Raw genomic sequence first — 18,565 nt, forward strand, 5'->3', positions numbered from 1 at the left:
AACAAAGTCAAAATTGTTGTGTTTACTCTGTACTGCTAAAAATTTGACTGTTACCAAAACATACAAAAAGAGAATGCACCAAGTCTGAACAGTAATGGCGAGCCAGAAACTTCATGATTCTATTACAATATGTCATATATTCTACTAACAGACAAAACATTTTCTATCTGTGGCAAAAAAGAGACTTCAAGTGTGGTAGCCATACTAACTGAGAAGACTCAAAATGTGACGGGTCACACAACTATCAATTCATCATGATCAAAAGTGACCACTATGTTTTGGCAAACTGGATGCATTTCAATACTCCGTATAATGCAAAATTCCCCTCCTGAAAATCCTGGATAGTGCAAGCTAAAAATTGCATTCAACAGCACTGGACGGTACTCTTTCAAATCTTCACCCTAACTTATGGCTAGTAATCCCATACAGCAATCAGCGTTTTGCTGAAAAAAACTGTGTTTCACTTCAGCTTAAACCCTGAGGTAGTTAAAACCCCACTGATCCATGCAGCCCAACAAAATGAAGGGGTCAGTAAGAAACAAGGCTAAGCCTTACCACATTACATATTTTTTATCTCACCGAGCTCTTAAAAAGAAGTATGAATTTAACGCAGTAACAAACAGGAAGGACACAGCCATACGTAGTAATCACAACAAAACAACATGACATTATTTCAGTTAACTCAAAAAATTCTCTGTGAGAAGCTTCATCAACAAGAAGCCTTGTTTCTTGTATGGCTGCATTTTGGATCTTAAAACAAGAAACAATAATCAGAAAATGTACTGCTTAACAAAGTTAATCAATCTGAATAAACCTATACAGATACACTGCTGAATGCTGTATTTCACAGTGTGCAAACCTTCTACCCTAAACTGTCTTCCCAGAAATGATGGGGAAATGACAGTTTACAAGGTTTCACAGACAGAATACTACAGAGTATTTTGGCTTTACTCAGTTTTGGAAAGATCTCATTATACACGAGGTTTATGTTAGCCATTAGATGGTATCAGTATGCACTGTGGAACAAATTTCAAGAGTTAACAGGATCTCCATTAAGTTAAACATAGTTTAGAGATGGAAGAAACCCTTTTACACTTCCAATTTAAGCTTTCTCCTCTTCATTTCCACCTTTGTCTTTCTCGATGAACATAGCTAATGGATTTAGAGGCAGGATTTAAAATTGTTAGTCTGCAAAATAAAACACAAGGAGCCTAAATCAGATGATTAACAGTCCTGGTTTAGATATGTAAGGCTACATGCAACCCTTATGCTGTCCGAAAAACACTTATCTCTGCAGTTTATGCAGGTACAAAAACATTTAACATGACAGAAGCATGCCTCTCCCACATGGATTGTGTCTCCTCCAGTTTCACAGTTTGTTTGGCAAAAAATTTCTGAGGCCTTGTCTTGAACCTAACAATTCTTCAGGATTCTGGGTAACTGCCTTGAAATAGTTAGTGTGATGAATTGCATTTAAATGAGTTGTGCTGATAAAAGGATGTATTTTAAAAGCCTCGATGTTGCTGTGAAGGAGGAGGGTCTGTAGGTATTGGGAATATAAATTTTCTTCTTAAGGTATATGCTGGTTGGGGCATCTGCTTCTTTGTCCCTAAGCGGTCAACACGTCTTCCCACATCTTCATTAACTTCTGTAAGAATCGACAAAATATCTTCACCCCTATATGGCCAGGAGAGCAAAAATTAAAACATGACTTATTAATAAGCAGATGGCACTCCATTTAACACCTCCCAGATCATCCAGAAGATACAAACATTTAAAACACAAACCCCACATCCTTTTTTCCAGATTTATCCTCTTTTGTTCTCATTTAAGTCACACTAAAAACAAAAGACCTTTTCTTACTCTGTCTTGCTTGATTCAACCAGTAAATAAAAGTTACAGAATATTTTTATCTAAATCCACTAAAGAAAAAGATGGCTCTGCCTTAAAGAATATAGATGGGAGGTTTTCAGTTTTTTTACAATAAACTTCACGTTCTCCAGATTATCTCTATGGTACTATCAGTGTTAATGTAAATTTATCAGTGGCAAACAGATCATCAGGTTAACAAATATTGTTCACCTCAGAACGTGGGTCAGTTGTTCCTATGTGAAGCTGTCTTTGGAAAATTAAAAAAGGGGAAGATCCTCCTATTTCTTCATGGAAGAGCTAAGCAAAGTATTTACCTTGGTACCAACAACTGTAACTTGCTGCACAGGGCCTGAATATACCAAGCACCCTGTTGAACGTGCCGGAAAGAGACATATCCGTCAATTGTGGCCATGCCTAGGAGGAAATCAGCCTCTTCAGGAATACTTTCAGAAGCAGAAATGCTCTGCTGCATGGAAGGCAAGTCAGGAATTCGTGCATCAGCTTCAACATAGACTGGACACTGTATCTCTTTACCCTGGCATGCTTGGATAAAGAAGAGTTTGGGTTTTTCAGCCAGCTGTGGACATTGTTTGGCAGTGAAGTGGGACATGATCCTGCGAATTGATACAAGTTCCTCATCTTTCCCATAGATCGCTCCTGACTCTCCGTGAGATAGAATACAACATATAAAACAGTCCCTGTCTTTGTGATCTTGCAAACACTGCCAAGTTTTCATGAGTTCTATAATCTGATGAGATGTCAGATCTCTGTAAGTCCTCACATCCAGACCAAGCCATGTGAATACTCGCTCCAGTTCCCCTGTAATTAAAAGAAGAACAAAAGGAAAAATTGAGGCAGTAGAAAACCATTTTATGAAGTCATCATGCAAACTAATCTGAATGAGGAAAGACCTTAAACCCTGACACTTCTGTAGATTCATCCTTATGAATGCTCCACCTGGGGCCCAACTTAAATACCTCTATGCAAATGCACGTGGCATGGGTAATAAACAAGACAGGCTAGAGACATGCACACGCCTGCAGGGCTGCAATCTTACTGCCATCATGGCGATGTGATGGGATGGCTCCTACGAGTGGAGTGTGGGAATGGAAGGAGACAGGCTCTTTAGGAAGGACAAGCAGGGGAGATGAGGAGAGGGGGTCATCCACATGTCAGTGACCAGCTGGAGTGCACAGAGACATGCCTGGGGATGGATGAGGAGCTGACCGAGAGCTTATGGGTCAGGATTAAAGGGGGGACAGGGACAACAGATTCTATATTGGGGTCTGTTACAGGCCACCTGACCAGAAAGACTGAGTGGGTGAGGCCCTCTACAGACAGGTAGGAGCAGCCTCACGTTCACAAGCCCTAGTCCTCATGGGAGACTTCAACCACCTCAATATCTGTTTGAAGGACAACACTGCAGCATATAAGCAATCCAGGAGGTTCCTGGAACACATTGATGGTAACTTCCTTCTCCAAGTGATAGAGGAGCCAACAAGGAGAGGTGCTGTGCTGGACCCTGTTCTCACCAACAAGGAGGGGCTGGCAGGGAGTGTGAAGCTCAGGGGCAACCTGTGACCATGAAATAGTGGCATTCAAGATCCTTAGGGCAGTGAGGAGGGTGCTCAGCCAGCTCACTACTCTGGACTACAGAAGAGCAGACTCTGGCCTCTTCAGGGATCTGCTTGGCAGAGTAACATGGGATAAAGGCCTGGAGGGAAGAGGGGCCCAAGAACACTGGTTAATATTCAACAATCACCTTCTCCAAGCTCAGGAGCGATGCATCCCAACAAAGGGGAAGTCAGGAGACCTGCAGGGATGAACAAGGGGCTCCCGGACAAGCTCACACATAAAAAGGAAGCCTACAGAGGGTGGAAGCATGGACAGATAGCCTGGGAGGAATACAGAGAAGCTGTCTCGGTAGCCAGGGATCAGGTTAGGAAGGGCAAAGCCCTCATAGAATTAAATCTGGCAAGGGACATCAAGGTCAGCAAAAAAAGCTTTTACAGGTAATGTCAGTGATAAAAGGAAGACTAGGGAAAAACGTGGGCCCTGTCCAGAAGGAAATGAGAGACCTGGTCACCTGGGATATGGAGAAGACTGAAGTACTCGACTTTTTTGCCTCAGTCTTCGGTGGCAAGAGCTCCAGCCACACCACCCAAGACGCAGAAGACAAAGGTGGGGACTGGGAGAAGAACCACTCACTGTAAGAGAAGATCAGGTTCAAGACCATCTCAGGAACCTAAAGGTGCTCAGGTCCATGGGACCTAATGAGATGCATCTGTGGGTCCTGGGGACCCTGGCAGATGAAGTGGTTAAGCCACTATCCATCATATCTGAGAAGTTGTGGGAGTCCAGTGAAGTTCCCACTGACTGGAAAAGGGGAAACATAACCCATTTTTAAAAAGGGAAAAAAGGAAGACCCGGAGAACTGCAGGCCAGTCAGTCTCACCTCTGATCTGGAAACTGTGCCTAGGGTACGTGGAAAATAAGGAGGTGACTGGAGACAGCCAACTAACAGTAAATCATGCCTGACAAATCTGGTGGCCTTCTACAATGGGGTTACAGCACTGGTAGATAAGGGAAGAGAAACTGACATAGTCTATCTGGATTTCTGCAAAGCATTTGACACTGCCCTGCACGACATCCTTGTCTCTAAACTGGAGAGACATTGGTATGGATGGGTAAGGAATTGGCTGGATGGTCACACTCAAAAGAGTTGTGGTCAACGACTCAATGTCTAAGTGAAGAGCAGTGATGAGTGATGTTCCTCCGGAGTCAGTGCTGGGACCAGTGCTGTTTAACATCTCTGTTGGCGACATGGACAGTGGGATTGAGTGCACCCTCAGCAAGTTTGCCAACGACACCAAGCTGTGTGGTGCAGTTGACATGCTGGAGGGAAGGGCTGTGCCATCCAGAGGGACCTGGACAGGCTGGAAAGGTGGGACCGTGCAAACCTCATGGAGTTCAACAAGGCCAAGGGCAAGGTCCTGCACATGGGTCGGGGCAATCCCAAGCACAAATACAGGCTGGACAAGGAGTGGACTGAGAGAAGCCCTGCAGAGAAGGACTTGGGGGTCCTAGTGGATGGAAAACTGACTGTGAGCCAGCTCACAGTCTAGAAAGCCAACTGTGTCCTGGGCTGCATCAAGAGCAGTGTGGCCAGCAGGGAGAGGGAGGGGATTCTCCCCCTCTACTCGTCTCATGAGACCCCACCTGCAGTGCTGTGTCCAGCTCTGGGACCCCCAACATCAGAAGGACATGGACCTGCTTGAGCAGGTCCAGAGGAGGCCATGAAGATGATCAGGGGCTGGAGCACCTCCCCTGTGAGGACAGACTGAGAGAGTTGGGATTGTTCAGCCTGAAGAAGAGAAGGCTCCAGGGAGACCCTACAGCGGCCTTCCAGTACTGAAAGGGGCTGCAGGAAAGATGGGGAGGGACACTTTTTATCAGGAAGTGCAGGGATAGGACGAGGTGTAATGGTTTTAATCTGACAGAGGGTAGATTTAGATTAGATAGAAGGAAGAAATTCTTCCCTCTGAGGGTGGTGAGGCCCTGGCACAGGTTGCCCAGGGCAGCTGTGGCTGCCCCCTCCCTGGAAGGGTTCAAGGCCAGGCTGGACGGGGCTTTGGGCAACCTGGGCTAGTGGAAGGTGTCCCTGCCCATGGCAGGGGGGTTGGAACTAGATGATCTTTAAGATCCCTTCCAACCCAAACCATTCTATCATTTTATGATTATACTAGTATCAATTACAGGTTAACTGGAATAAAAAAACCCATGTCATCAGCTCAAACAGAGTTCCTGGATTTTTCTCAACAAGTTTCAGAAAATACAATGACAATTTACACTGTATATTGACACACTGAGCTCACAAATGACACCTGAAAATATGAGAAATCCTGTCCCCCTGCCAATTTTCTGCTTAGATCTTTCAAAACCTTCCTCACGTAACCGTCAAAACTGCAACTGGAAAACAATGAAGTGTTTCATACACGAGATAAACTGAACAAAGTAAAATAAGAAGTATGCACAGAGTTGGTTGATTACAGAATTTTGCATCGTATTATGTACAACGGTGTTTTACTTCAGTTTTAGTTCTTTGTTATAGCTATAGATAAAGGCTAAGTAAAAAGTGATTCTTAAAATGATTCAAGAATGATCCAGCTGCATCAGAAACTCAATGGTTACGCATCCTTTAACCCTCCCTCCCCTAAGATACACAAAGGACATAATTCAACATGTATCAAAAATTTTACACTTTAACAATATTAACTAACTAGAATACAGACAATAAGCAATACTAGATAATTAACTCACAGAGGGAAACAGAGACTAATAAATCTCACTTCAGTAACTTACCAGCATCTTTACAAGAACCTTTTCTCTCCTGAAGAGACCTATCAAAGTTAACATTATTAATAACAAGACAAAATCCTCTGTGTGGTCCATCCATTTTGTAGCTTGTCATCTTCTGTAGAAAGGAGAGGAAAAAAGCTTAGAGCCTCAAAGAATTTATTCAACTTACTCATATTTCCTTAACATGTCTCAAAATTGGCATCCAAAAATTAAGAGACACCTAAGACTGGGGGTTACTTTTGGAAAGCTGGAATTCATTGTGCTTACTTGTGTGAAAAGTCATGGCTGAAGCCTCAAGCACACTCTGTCACCATACTATCAAACTGTAGAGGAAAGTTTTAGCAGCTGAGCTGGTCATCTCTATGCGAAAGAGAATTCAGCAGCCAAACTCTGCAATCTGAATTGGGATACAAGTCCCCAACTGTTTCCATTGTCACGACAATATTTTAACTTCAGATTGCAGAAGGTTCACAGTGAAACAGAATCACAGAATCGTCTAGGTTGGAAAAGACCTTGAAGATCATCCAATCCAACCATCAACCTAACACTGACAGTTCCCAACTACACCAGATCCCTCAGCGCTATGTCAACCCGACTCTTGAACCTCTCCAGGGATGGGGACTCCAGCACCTCCCTGGGCAGCCCGTTCCAACGCCCAACAAACCCTTCTGGAAAGAAATGATTCCTAATAACCAGTCTAAACCTTCCCTGGCGCAACTTGAGGCCATTCCCTCTTGTCCTATCACTTACAACTTGGTTAAAGAGACTCATCCCCAGCTCTCTACACCCTCCTGTCAGGGAGCTGTAGAGGGCGATGAGGTCTCCCCTCAGCCTCCTCTTCTCCAGACTAAACCACCCCAGTTCCCTCAGCTGCTCCTCGTACAACCTGTGCTCCAGACCCTGCACCAGCTCCGTTGCCCTTCTCTGGACATGCTCGAGTAACTCAATGTCCTTTTTGTAGTGAGGGGCCCAAAACTGAACACAGTTCCAGGTGAGGCCTCACCAGTGCTGAGTATAGGAGTAAGATCCTTCCCTGTCCCTGCTGGCCACGCTATTGCTGACACAAGCCAGGATGCCATTGGCCTTCCTGGCCCCCTGGGCACACTGCTGGCTCCTGTTCAGTTGGCTGTCAATCAGCACCCCCAGGTCCCTCTCTGACTGGCAGCTCTCCAGCCACTCCTCCCCAAGCCTGTAACGCTGCTGGGGGTTGTTGTGGCCCAAGGGCAGCCCCCGGAATTTGGCCTTATTGAAACTCCCCCAGTTGGGCTCAGCCCATGGCTCCAGCCTGGCCAGGTCTCTCTGCAGAGCCTCCCTACCCTCGAGCAGATCAACACTCCCACCCAGCTGGGTGTCATCTGCAAACTGACTGAGGGTGCACTCGATCCCTCGTCTAGATCATCAATAAAGATGTTAAACAGGAGTGGCCCCAACACCGAGCCCTGGGGGACACCACTCGTGACCGGCCGCCAACTGGATTTAACTCCCTTCACCACCACTCTTTGGGCCCGGCCAGCCAGCCAGTTTTTTACCCAGCAAAGCGTGTGCCCATCCAAGCTGCAAGCATTCAGTTTCGCCAGGAGAATACTGTGGGAAACGGTGTCAAAGGCCTTGCTAAAGTCAAGGTAAACCTTATCTAATAAGCAGGTCGCCCTGTTGTAGAAGGAGATCAGGTTTGTCAGGCAGGACCTGCCTCTTATAAACCCCTGCTGACTGGGCCTGATCCCCTGGTTGTCCATTATATGACGTTTAATGGCACCCGAGATGACCTGCTCCATGACCTTCCCTGGCACCAAGGTCACACTGACAGGTCTGTAGTCTCCGAGATCCTTCTTTCTGCCTCTCTTGTAGATGGGTGTCACATTTGCCACCCTCCAGTCCAATGGGACCTCCCCAGCTAGCCATAAGTTCAGGTAAATCATGGACAGCAGCTCGGCAAGCACATCTGCCGACTCCCTCAGCACCCTTGGGTGTAACCCACCCGCTCCCACAGCCTTGTGTGCATCCAAGTGGTGCAGCAGGTCTCTGACCAGCTCCTCTTCAACTGTGCTGACCTCAGTCTGCTTCCCCTCCCCATCTCCCAGCTCCTGGGGCTGGGTGTCCAGGGAACAGCCAGTTCCACTGCTAAACACTGAGACAAAGTAGGCATTGAGCACCTCAGCCTTTTCCTCATCCTTAGTTACCGTGTTTCCCTCTGCATCCAGTAAAGGAGGGAGATTTTCCCTAATACTCATTTTGCTGTTAATGAATTTATAGAAACGTTTTTTGTTATCCATAACAGCTGCAGCCAGCTTGAGCTCTAGCTGTGCTTTGGTTCTCCTAATGTTCTCCCTGCATAACTTCACTACATCTTTATAGTCTTCATGAGAGACCTGGCCCCTCTTCCAAAGGCAATAGATTCTCCTTTTGTTCTTGAGATCTGGGCAAAGGTTCCTGTTTAGCCAGGCCTGTCTCCTTCTCCCTTGAAGTATGTCCAGTCTTCCTGGACTCCCATTTCCTTCAGGGCAGCCTCCCAAGGGATTTTGTTAATCAGCCTTTTGAACAGGTCAGAGTTAGCCCTGCCGAAGTCTAAGGTGGCAGTTTTACTAACCCCTCTCTTTGTTTCTTGGAGGATCGAAAGCTCAGTCATCTCATGATCGCTGCACCCTAGACAGCCTCCAACCTTTACCTCCCCCCAAGCTCTTCCCTGTTCACAAGCAGCAGGTCCAGGAGGCACCTTCCCTGCCGGCCCACTCACCAGCTGGGTGAGGAAGTTATCCTCCACACGTTCCAGAAACCTCCTGGATTGTTCCTTCTCTGCTGTGCTGTGATCCCAGCAGATACCCAGGAGGTTAAAGTCCCCCACAAGAACAATGGCAAGTGACTGCGAGATTTCTCCCAACTGTTTATAGAAAGCTTCATCTACCTCACCACTTTGACTGGGGGGTCTGTAGCAGACTCCCACAGCAAGATCTGCTTTATTGGCCCTTAACCTAACCCACACACTGTCAACCCTGTTATCACTGTACTTGATTTCTGAGCTGTCATAGCATTCTCTAACATACAGGGCCACTCCACCACCTCTCCTTTCCTGTCTGTCTCTCCTGAAGAGCTTGCAGCCATCGATTGAAGCACTCCAGCTGTGTGAGGCATCCCACCACGTTTCTGTGATAGCTACTGTGTCATAGTTCTCGTGCTGCATCATGGCCTCAAGCTCTCCCTGTTTGTTGCTGCGTGCATTGGTATAGATGCACTTGAGATGAGCTCATGAATCCAACACCTTTCTGTGAGCGTGGGCCCCACTCCCTACCAGACCCTTCTCAGGTGCTTCCACGGTTCCCAAACATCTTTCCTTTCTCTCAAATGAAACGATATGATGTTAGACCTCTGACTTGTTTTTCCTGAGAGTAGTGATGAATACTTGGAGCAGCTGGTTCATACTGATCCAACAGAAAGGGATGCAGGCAGAGTGATCTCAGAAGTGCATAAAGCTGCCACACTACCAGTTTTGCTAAGAGTTAAAAGTTACCTCCCACTCTTAAGAAAGAACGTTTTAAAAACTGAAAAGACACCAAAACTTCAAGTACCATCTCTTCAAGTCCGACCTCAGGTTGAAGTCAAAAACTCCCAGCACTCCAGTTCCTTTCTGCTCACTAAAGAGAGCAACACCTGCTTTTGTGTGTTTTACTAGAACAAAATGAAGGCAGTGCTCCAAGCTCCTTCAACAGCAGCAAGAAGTGCTTTTGCTACAGCACTTTGAACATCAGGTGATGAAAATGTTATAACACAGATATAACACAGAACTCCAAGAAATTAAATATCTATAAATAAATGCAGCAACTTGCTCCCTCAATATCCATGCTCATCAGAAGGAAAAAGCCAAGGGAGAACTCAGTGGTTACACTGCTGTACAAGGTTAAAGAGTGCACATAAGGCTTCTAAGAAGGGATCTCACAAAATGGATCTTCTACCTGGTACCAAAACCTCTGGTTTATTGAGGAAGATTGTTACAGGCCTGCAATAGCTTACTAAAAACTCTTGTCTTCTTTCAGCCTTCTCACAAGGTCACTGTATACTACCCCTTATTGTTTTTAATTTCAAGATGCCCTGAAACTTCTTCTAAGCCAGATCCAGAAAGACAACTATGTTTGTCTCCATGTCTTGAACATTCTGCTGCCATCTCCAAAACACACAGCTTAAGAAAATGCCAAACATTTTGCCTGTATCAGGAAGATAAGCAGATGCACTGATGTGTGGATATCATCAAAGGTATTATGTTTGTTTTGCCTCTACCACACATTTCAATACTGTTAATGTTCTGGCCTCCAAGGTTAAAATAGTCTCTGAAATGTTGCAGTTGATCAGACAACTCAAAAAAACTTCATGAAACACACGTGAAGTCCTTGAACGACCAATGTCATTACAGGGATGAAGACCTCACACCCCAGGTATTGAAAAGGAAGGATTTAAGAGATTGTCTCAAACCTTGGATTCGTTTTCTACATTGTTGAATTCTCCAGGCAGCTCCATGTTCATTTCTGAGAAGCCTTGTGTAAGATTAGCTGCTTTGTTATCTAGGAAAAAAACCCAGCATAGATATTTATGAAAAGAAATCCAGTACTGGTGGATGTAGCAGAAAGGAGTTTAGCTACAACACAGGTACAAGGATCGATTCTCCCTGAGACATTCAAATGAATTTTTAATTTGGAAATAATCTTAGAAATAATCTGTATTGTAAGAAGGATCTGCAGTGTTCCTACTGAAGCTCCCATTACAGATTTTAATTTTGTTTGTTCCTGAATCACTGTAATAACTCTCAGACTGACTTTCAGAGTAAGGCTTCATTGACAGAACTTGAAGGTGGAAAACAGCTGACAGATGTTGTACTGCTATACTTTGCAACTGATCTATCTGATGTTGAGTCACAAAGATGGATGCAAACTACCCACTGTAATTTGTACAGAATCTTTTCAGAGATCTGATCCAAAATGTAACTTGATTTATTGCTGCTTTGCTTACTTCTTCTGAATGCCCTAAACCGCTTCTCTCCTGTTGCACAAATCGCGCACTATTTAATGCATTCAAAACATCCATCTCTACCACGCAATACTCCCAGGCTCTTCAACATAATGATCTATACAGCAAAAGACATCAGAACTAAAATCCTGCACCCAAAACCCTAACATCTCAGTTTTACGAACAGTCATAGTGTGCCATTCTCTTGTTCTCCCAGGGATATTTAAACAGAAAACCTGTTTTTTTTGTTTTCAGGAAAGAAATAATCTTTTTGCTTCTAATCAGACCAGCCTTTATTTCACTTCCCAGAAAGCACATTAGTTAGTTTCTAGTAAATGACTGACAAAGTACACAGGATTCGCCAATTTTCTCTTGCCTCTTTTATATAAGAGCAGAAATCCTTCAAATCTGTATGTGCAGAAAGCAAAGGACCCTTCCAAGAATACAGCAAGGTAAGCGTGCTGCATTAAACCAAATGCTAGAAATTTCCCAGAGAAAGTAAAGGAATGCAACATTAAACATAAAGGTACTAAAAGCCAAACATATTTTCAGAAATTCTTACCATTGATGTTAGAAACGACAGATTTGATTGAGGTCTCCTATTTTTTGAGTGGGGGGAATACCATGTTAAAAATTGTTATTACATATAATAAATTTTCATCATGATTTCTGAAGAATAGGCTTAATATAAAGCTCTTTAAGTCATGAGCAGGAAAACTACTGAATTCGTAAGAGTAGCAAAGCATTTAATAATGAAATTACAAAAGACTTCCCCACTTACAGCAAATCTCACAGAGCTGGAAACATATATATTTTCTTTTAAGGACAAAGGGAAACAACAAAGAATTTTCTTTCACTTCCAAATGATCCTCTCACTATAGGGGTAAGCAGTCATAATAAACAAAATAAAGGTCCCAACATAGTCCTAATCAATTCTCTTTGATAGTCAATTATTTGAATATAAACCATTGTAACTAGTGATTCTAGTCCTTCCTAAAAGACATCTTCCAGCATTAAGTTTAAATGGTTTATTATACAGCATGGAGAAAGTGTACAACCTCTCATCATTTTAAAGAAAAATCAAACATGACCATCAGGATTATGGAAACAATCTTTTAGTCTTTTTTAAAAAATCTTTTATATCTATGTTTTCTTACTAGAACTACATTTATTTTCTGACTGTGCTAAGTGCAATGGATGAAGGCTTCCCCAAACCCTCTGCAAGTGTAGAGCAAATATAGCTCAAAGCAGGGGTAATGCAAACCCTTCTGATATTAAATAGCTCATTTTCCTCAGCTCTTGTCTACAACTTCACTCCTGGGAAGTATCCTTAGAGAGATCTCTGTTCTCCTCAATCAGAACTGGGTTAAAACTCCCTCCCTTCCTCTCACCCCAGAAAAAGATCAGTTATAGCCCTGAGAAGTTTCCCAGTCTGATTCATCATGCAGCTGCAGGAGGGGTTTAACTGATCAAGGACTGGTACATTGAGAAAACGGGACCACTCCCTTCAGCAGCAGTTTGAACTGATCATCAAAGTACGGTGTTAGCCTTTAAAGATAGTTTAGTGTTGACCAGCTGAAACTTTAAAAATCAGCACCAAGTGATTGACCTGTTCTCTAGAAGGCACCTGTCTCGTTTTTTCACTCATTCATCTCTCTTTCTAACATTAATTTTTCCCCCCAATTGCACGTGACCAATACTAGTATTTTTGACTTCCACTATTTGATACTATATCCAGCTGTATTTCTTACATGCTGAACAAAGATGCTTGTTCCCCTCCTAAGCCAAGTAAGAAAACTAACCAAAAAATCTCACAGTCAGTACAGTTTAAAAATACAGGCAAGAAAAAAACTCAAGCCCCCAACCACTAAACCCCAAACTGGCAGTATGTACTCCAGCGTACCTGTGAGGAAGTGAATACTCTGATGGCTCCAGTGTGAGACAGTGAAGATTCCTTGACTGGCAGAGTGTTCTCCTGGTGAGGCAGAGACACTAGGAGCAGAAAGAGATAAAATGAGAGAAGCCAAGTGCCTTTTAGTTAAATCGGTATGAATCTGCACCTTAGGCAAATGCAGATCTATACTTACTGGAAGATATATTTAAAATGAAAGCAACTTTGAAACACTCAGAAAGCATGGGGGAATGGAACTCATGAAACACTGAGTGCCCTTCCACCTACTGGGGAAACGTAGCTTTGTACTTCCCAGATTTGTTTCCCAGTGCTTAAATAGATGGAAATAGAACTTTTTCCCCCAGTAGTCACTCCACAGGACATTAAATGAAGGAATATTACAAACTACAGTATAACCTCTGATAACATGAATCACACATTTAATAATAAAGCCTACCACATATCAGACACACATGCACGCATGGTTTGCCTTGCCAGCTTATTAGCAGACAACTGCCTTGTTGTAGTGTACCTTCATATATCACATATATCCTTTTACAGGACACCCATCATCATCTCCATACTACTCATGGGGAAATGGAGAAATGTGACATAACTATAAATGGATTTTCAGTTTCCCAGCTTGTTCTGTATGTGCTCAGCTTCTCTGTGTGGCCTCAGATATTCCATCATGTCCCTACTGAAATTCATCTAGGAAGTAATGCAAGCTAGGGACTGTTATGCCAAATTTGTGTGTGAAGATGAGCCACTCTAGCTCCTGTTCTGACAATGCACACGTAAGACCTTGAGATTCAGTTGCCCAGACCCTTCTAGTGCTTCCTGCATTTTAGCAAACCTACTCCCTGACTGTGAATTTCTCACCTTTTGCCCTTTTGTAGCAGTTTACTGTTTCCAGGAGATCAGGTGAAACATTCATACAGACTTCCTCCAGCATCTGTACATTGTTTTCAGTTAAAAGGCCCTGTTTTTCCAATAAAATCAGCAATTCCAGAGCAGACTGGCAGCCAAAAGGAGAGAGCAAAATATAGTTATCATTCCTTAGAACTCAAAACCTGCCTCAGCCCTGTCTGCCTCAAACAATCAGATTATTATCTGCTTTGCTTCCTATCGACAAGGTCCAGTCAATTTTACATCACCGTGGGAGGTAGAAACGTTGCTTCATGGAAGGCTACTGGTTGCATTATTACTTGTTTGAACAGAGTCACCCAAAGCACGTAATGGCTCTTGTCTTCGAGAAGGCTTTATTGCTGTGAAATGGTACCAATGACATATGGACATGAATCTTCTTTGCACACAGCTCAAGCAGGGTGAAGATTTGATTTGTCACTGTTTTATGATCTAATGCAAGACTGTGGACTGTCAGTGGTTGACCTTGGCACACTTACCTGACAACAGCTTCCTCCTTGCTAACCCTAAAAATACAGACCAGCCTAGTTGCAGATTATGCCCTATTCTGCCAAATACTTTTAATGCTTTTTCTCCTATTTCCCCCACTCCTTCTTCCCTTCCCACCATACACACAGTTGGCTCTCTCCTCACATACAAGAGTTATCCGTCGCTTTGGAAGATAGTTTTGCAGGAGGAATATGATATCCTTCAGCATCTCATTGCTAATGTTCTCTGACAATTCATACAGCATCTGCCTGTAACAGAACAGAAGACAGTGTAGAAACTAAAAGTAATCTGGGAATTTAAAAATAGAAAGGGAAACAGTACGGCATAGATGACAGAATCCCACAGCAAGCTTACCTGTACAGAGACACTCTTCCCTTCTCATGCAGACATTCTTGCACTTTCTCCTTGGTATAACCAAGTTTCTTAAGCAAGGAGTGACATTTAATTCTGTATAAGAGTTCAGCTAGTAGGAAAGTATCTTCCTCATTCAGATATTCTTCAGCCATGAGAAGCTGAAAGATGTCCACTGCTGACTCCACACTTTCTAGTTTTTTGAAGGGGAGCAAGTCAGTACAGAGAAATTTTAAAGCTGCTACATCTTCAGTCACCAGGTTTTCATCAATGAGCAGGAGCTGCTGACGGAACTTCAAGCTGACATCATCCTCCATGTTGCTGGAATCAACAGTCTCTCTGCCTGAAAGTAGAAAGCAAACGGTAATAATGCTTGAATCTTCAATACAACAATCCTTGTATTAAGAATTCATCCAACAGCTGTTTGGAAGCCCTGAATTCTCTGCAGAAGAGGAGTTTTCTTTTAAATAAATGTGAAACTTCCTTCTCCAAACACAAGACTACAACAAAGCCCAGATTTAGCAGAAGCTCTCAACAGCCCAATCTAAATTTGAAGTTAGCCCCGCTCTGAGAAGAAAACTGATCTAGATGACCTCAAGAGGTCCCTAAATTACTCCATTTCTTTCAAGTATCTTCCATGTTCAGATCTTTGCTTCTCTCCATTCTAGGTGGGAAGAGTCACTGCAGTAACTTATTAGAATTCTCAGTGGAGGGAACACAGTGGTTCACACATATTCCTTGATCAGCAGTCCAAGGGCTCATTTTTCTCTGGCTGTAACAGGAAGGTGTTCCTCTGTTACAAGCCTGACACCCAAGCTGAAGCTGTGGAATATCCATTCACTCCCAGTCACATCTTGCTGGTGGACTGTGTTTCACCTCCCATGAAAAACCCTAAAGTCTCCCTTATAAGTATACGTCAAGTAAAATGTAATAGCACTCAGTCTAAATAGGCTCTACACAGGCAACTCACTGAAGTTTAATAATCACCCTTTCACCACACCCAACTTCTTCCACACAGCCTAGGCAATTCTGTTCTGCCTGTGGAAGGTTATATACCTAAAAATGGGCAGGTAGGTCTTCAGTCTTTTGTTTAGAGCAGCTGGAAGCAGCAAAGCTTTCTACATGAGGGAGCACGAGAAAAAAAATCAGAGAAGCAGAGCAGGAACAGAACCTCTGAATCCAAAGCCTTTGAAGCACCTGGGGGGACAGCTCAGCAGATAAACCACAGAGAATATCATAGCACAAGGGGTCACAGAGAAGAGACTGTTACATTTTTGTGTTCAGAGGCAGATAGAAAATACAATCCCCAAGTCCAGATGCCCAGTTAGGAAACGAGGTTTGACAGAACCCAGGAATCCTGAATTGTGTCCTGTCCCCGAGTCAGAAGTCAGAGTCTGTGCAAAAATAAAGGTCGGATTGCTTTTTCCTGTATTCAGACTTACTTTCCCATAGCTCAATAATTGTTCTTCACATTCCTTTCCTCCTCGTATGAAATCTCATATGTTGGGACACAGCTCAAGCCAAGTGTTATCAAAAAGGTTCAGATCTCAGCCTGTTATCTACACACAGAAATTTTATCACTTCACAATAAATCAGACTTTAATTTTGCTAAAAGCTACTTTGAAACCTTATCTAGATGCTTCATCCATTCAATTTAGCAGAATAACTTGTTAAACTGATTTCTGCCTAAACTAACAAGCCTATATAATCCAGGTTCAAAGTGAGTTATGAAAATTCAGAATTTAGACCCAATTATTTCAATTAAATGAGTTAAAAAATCATCGTTTTAGGAGAATGGGGGCAAGTTGTGTGTACACCAGGTATATGTAAGTCATTTCCTCAGCAAATCAAACCGAAGCATGATCCAGCACAAATTCCTGTTTTCAAGTTTCAAGTTTTCAAGTCTGTGTTACTGCCATTCTTGGAAAGCTTTGTTCACTCCGAACATTTCCTGATTGAGCTTGGAATATCCTCCAATATATCAATATCTATCAATATCAGTATAAAATATCTCAACACGTGCTGCATTTACTAGCTGTCTGTAACCTCTTTTCCCCCCACTCTGTACTGAGGGCAGGCCGGGCTGGCCCTTTCTCCCAGCTCTGCATTGAAAAGAAATACTGCGGGCTCACTGACTGCTCAACCACTGCTTGGCTTAGTGCCACGTGTTTTTAGAACTCTCTACCACTTCATGCATTTTAGAGGCCATTTATAAAACATCACGGTAAAAGACAGAGTCCTAAAGCAAAGATGGAAAACGAGCAAACAATCCCTACTCCAGGAGAACAAGATGATAGTAAACAACACCCAACACTAGTACAGCCGGGACCCAGGTTTGCCACGGCTGACTCTTAACACTTACAGCTAGAGCTAGCAGGACATTAGCAGGCAGATCATCGACACACAATAAAGTGATGGATCAGCGTCTCTATGCTTTGCAATAAACCCTTGGAGGAGGAAGATTGATCTGAGGAAGGCAACAAAAAAAGCAAAGAAATATCGACAAAGCATTAAACAATGCTAGATAACATTCTTACAGAAAACAGGATAGGTAGTAAACAAATCCCTGTTTTTGAGATAAAGGGGGAGCTGTGCCAGCTAAAGGATGACCAATTCCTGATAACACCGAGGATTTACTTCCTGGAACATCTTGATAGACACAAAAGTTCCAATTAACAAAACAAACGGGTAAAACTGACTCTACAACCTGGAGAGGAGCCAAAGGTCCAGAGAGCATGCGCAGGAAGCAAAGGTAAAAAGTTAATGAAGAGGAAGGAGTCTTACTTCATCCTGGAGACCCTTGAAGACCCCGGCCCACCCTCACCAGGAGGCACTGCGCAGGCGCGAAGGACGGGGGGGGGGCAAGAGGGGAATTTCTCGGAACTAATTGTAATATTCCCTCCTCATCTTCGGAATCCTAATGCATATGTAACTTTTCAAACAATAAATGGAGCTGGGTTTTTTCGCTCCCGAAGCGCACGTTTGTGGCGGAGCGATCCGCCGTGTGCCCGACGTCGTAATAAACATACCACGTTATAACTCTTAGTGAGTTATAAAGTGAGCGCCTCAGATCACATAAAATAAACAGTGAGGATTATCAAATTACTGGTTTTTTTCCGTGTTTTATTGACTGGGGAACTGCCAGACTACAAGATTTGGGAATAATGCAAAGCCACGGAGCACAGGCGAATGCGGAGCTCAGCCCACAGCCCACACGCAAGGGGAACGTTCGGCCGCGGCCCCGCAGGCAGCCGCACCACAGCGGAAGGAAGGCGCGGGACTGAGGAGCTGAAGCCTTCCTTCGTTCCCTCTCCACTTCAGTCCCCCCTTTCTTACCTCGTACGTGAATTCCGACCCCGTCCCCTCTCCCGGCAGCTGCTCTGGGGGCGGCGCCGAGCGGTGCCCGCGCCGTTTCCCGGCGCTGAGTCACGGCCGGGCCCTCCCCGCGGCGCGGCGCCGAGCGCTGCGCCTGCCGGAGGCCGCGCAGGAGGGAGGCGGCGTCCCCCGTAGCGGGGCGGCGACCGGGATACGGTCGATCTTGGGCAAGGAGCTGGGAGGCGCGTCGGCACGGCGCGACCCCGCTGGCGGCCGGGGGGGCTCCCCAGAAGCGCGGCGGCGCCCCGCGGGCATGGGCCGAGCGCCGTGTGAAGGGAAGCGGCTACAAGTGTGCTTGAAAGTGCTAAT

The 18,565-nt window shown here is 44.2% G+C and overlaps 1 protein-coding gene across 2 annotated transcripts; it reads right to left on the reverse strand.

Annotated features, from left to right (window-relative positions):
* Positions 1–2: 2 nt before the first annotated feature.
* On the reverse strand, positions 3–18,428 carry LOC141962763 (caspase-10-like). Of its 2 annotated transcripts, XM_074911284.1 has the most exons (11): positions 18,218–18,427; positions 17,244–17,348; positions 14,885–15,224; positions 14,679–14,778; positions 13,997–14,132; positions 13,127–13,215; positions 11,786–11,822; positions 10,693–10,781; positions 6,235–6,346; positions 2,187–2,691; positions 3–1,677 (listed from the first exon to the last, which is right to left on the reverse strand). In XM_074911284.1, the coding sequence occupies exons 3-11, from the start codon at positions 15,196–15,198 to the stop codon at positions 1,506–1,508; spliced, it is 1,554 nt and encodes a 517-aa protein (XP_074767385.1). In that variant the 5' UTR covers positions 15,199–15,224; positions 17,244–17,348; positions 18,218–18,427; the 3' UTR covers positions 3–1,505. The 2 variants fall into 2 exon arrangements, with proteins under 2 accessions (XP_074767385.1, XP_074767384.1); XM_074911283.1 differs by lacking the exon at positions 17,244–17,348 and having other exon boundaries at positions 18,218–18,428.
* Positions 18,429–18,565: the final 137 nt, after the last annotated feature.

Source organism: Athene noctua, chromosome 7 (genome assembly GCF_965140245.1).
Source record: "Athene noctua chromosome 7, bAthNoc1.hap1.1, whole genome shotgun sequence".
In the NCBI taxonomy this organism is placed as follows: Eukaryota; Metazoa; Chordata; class Aves; order Strigiformes; family Strigidae; genus Athene; species Athene noctua.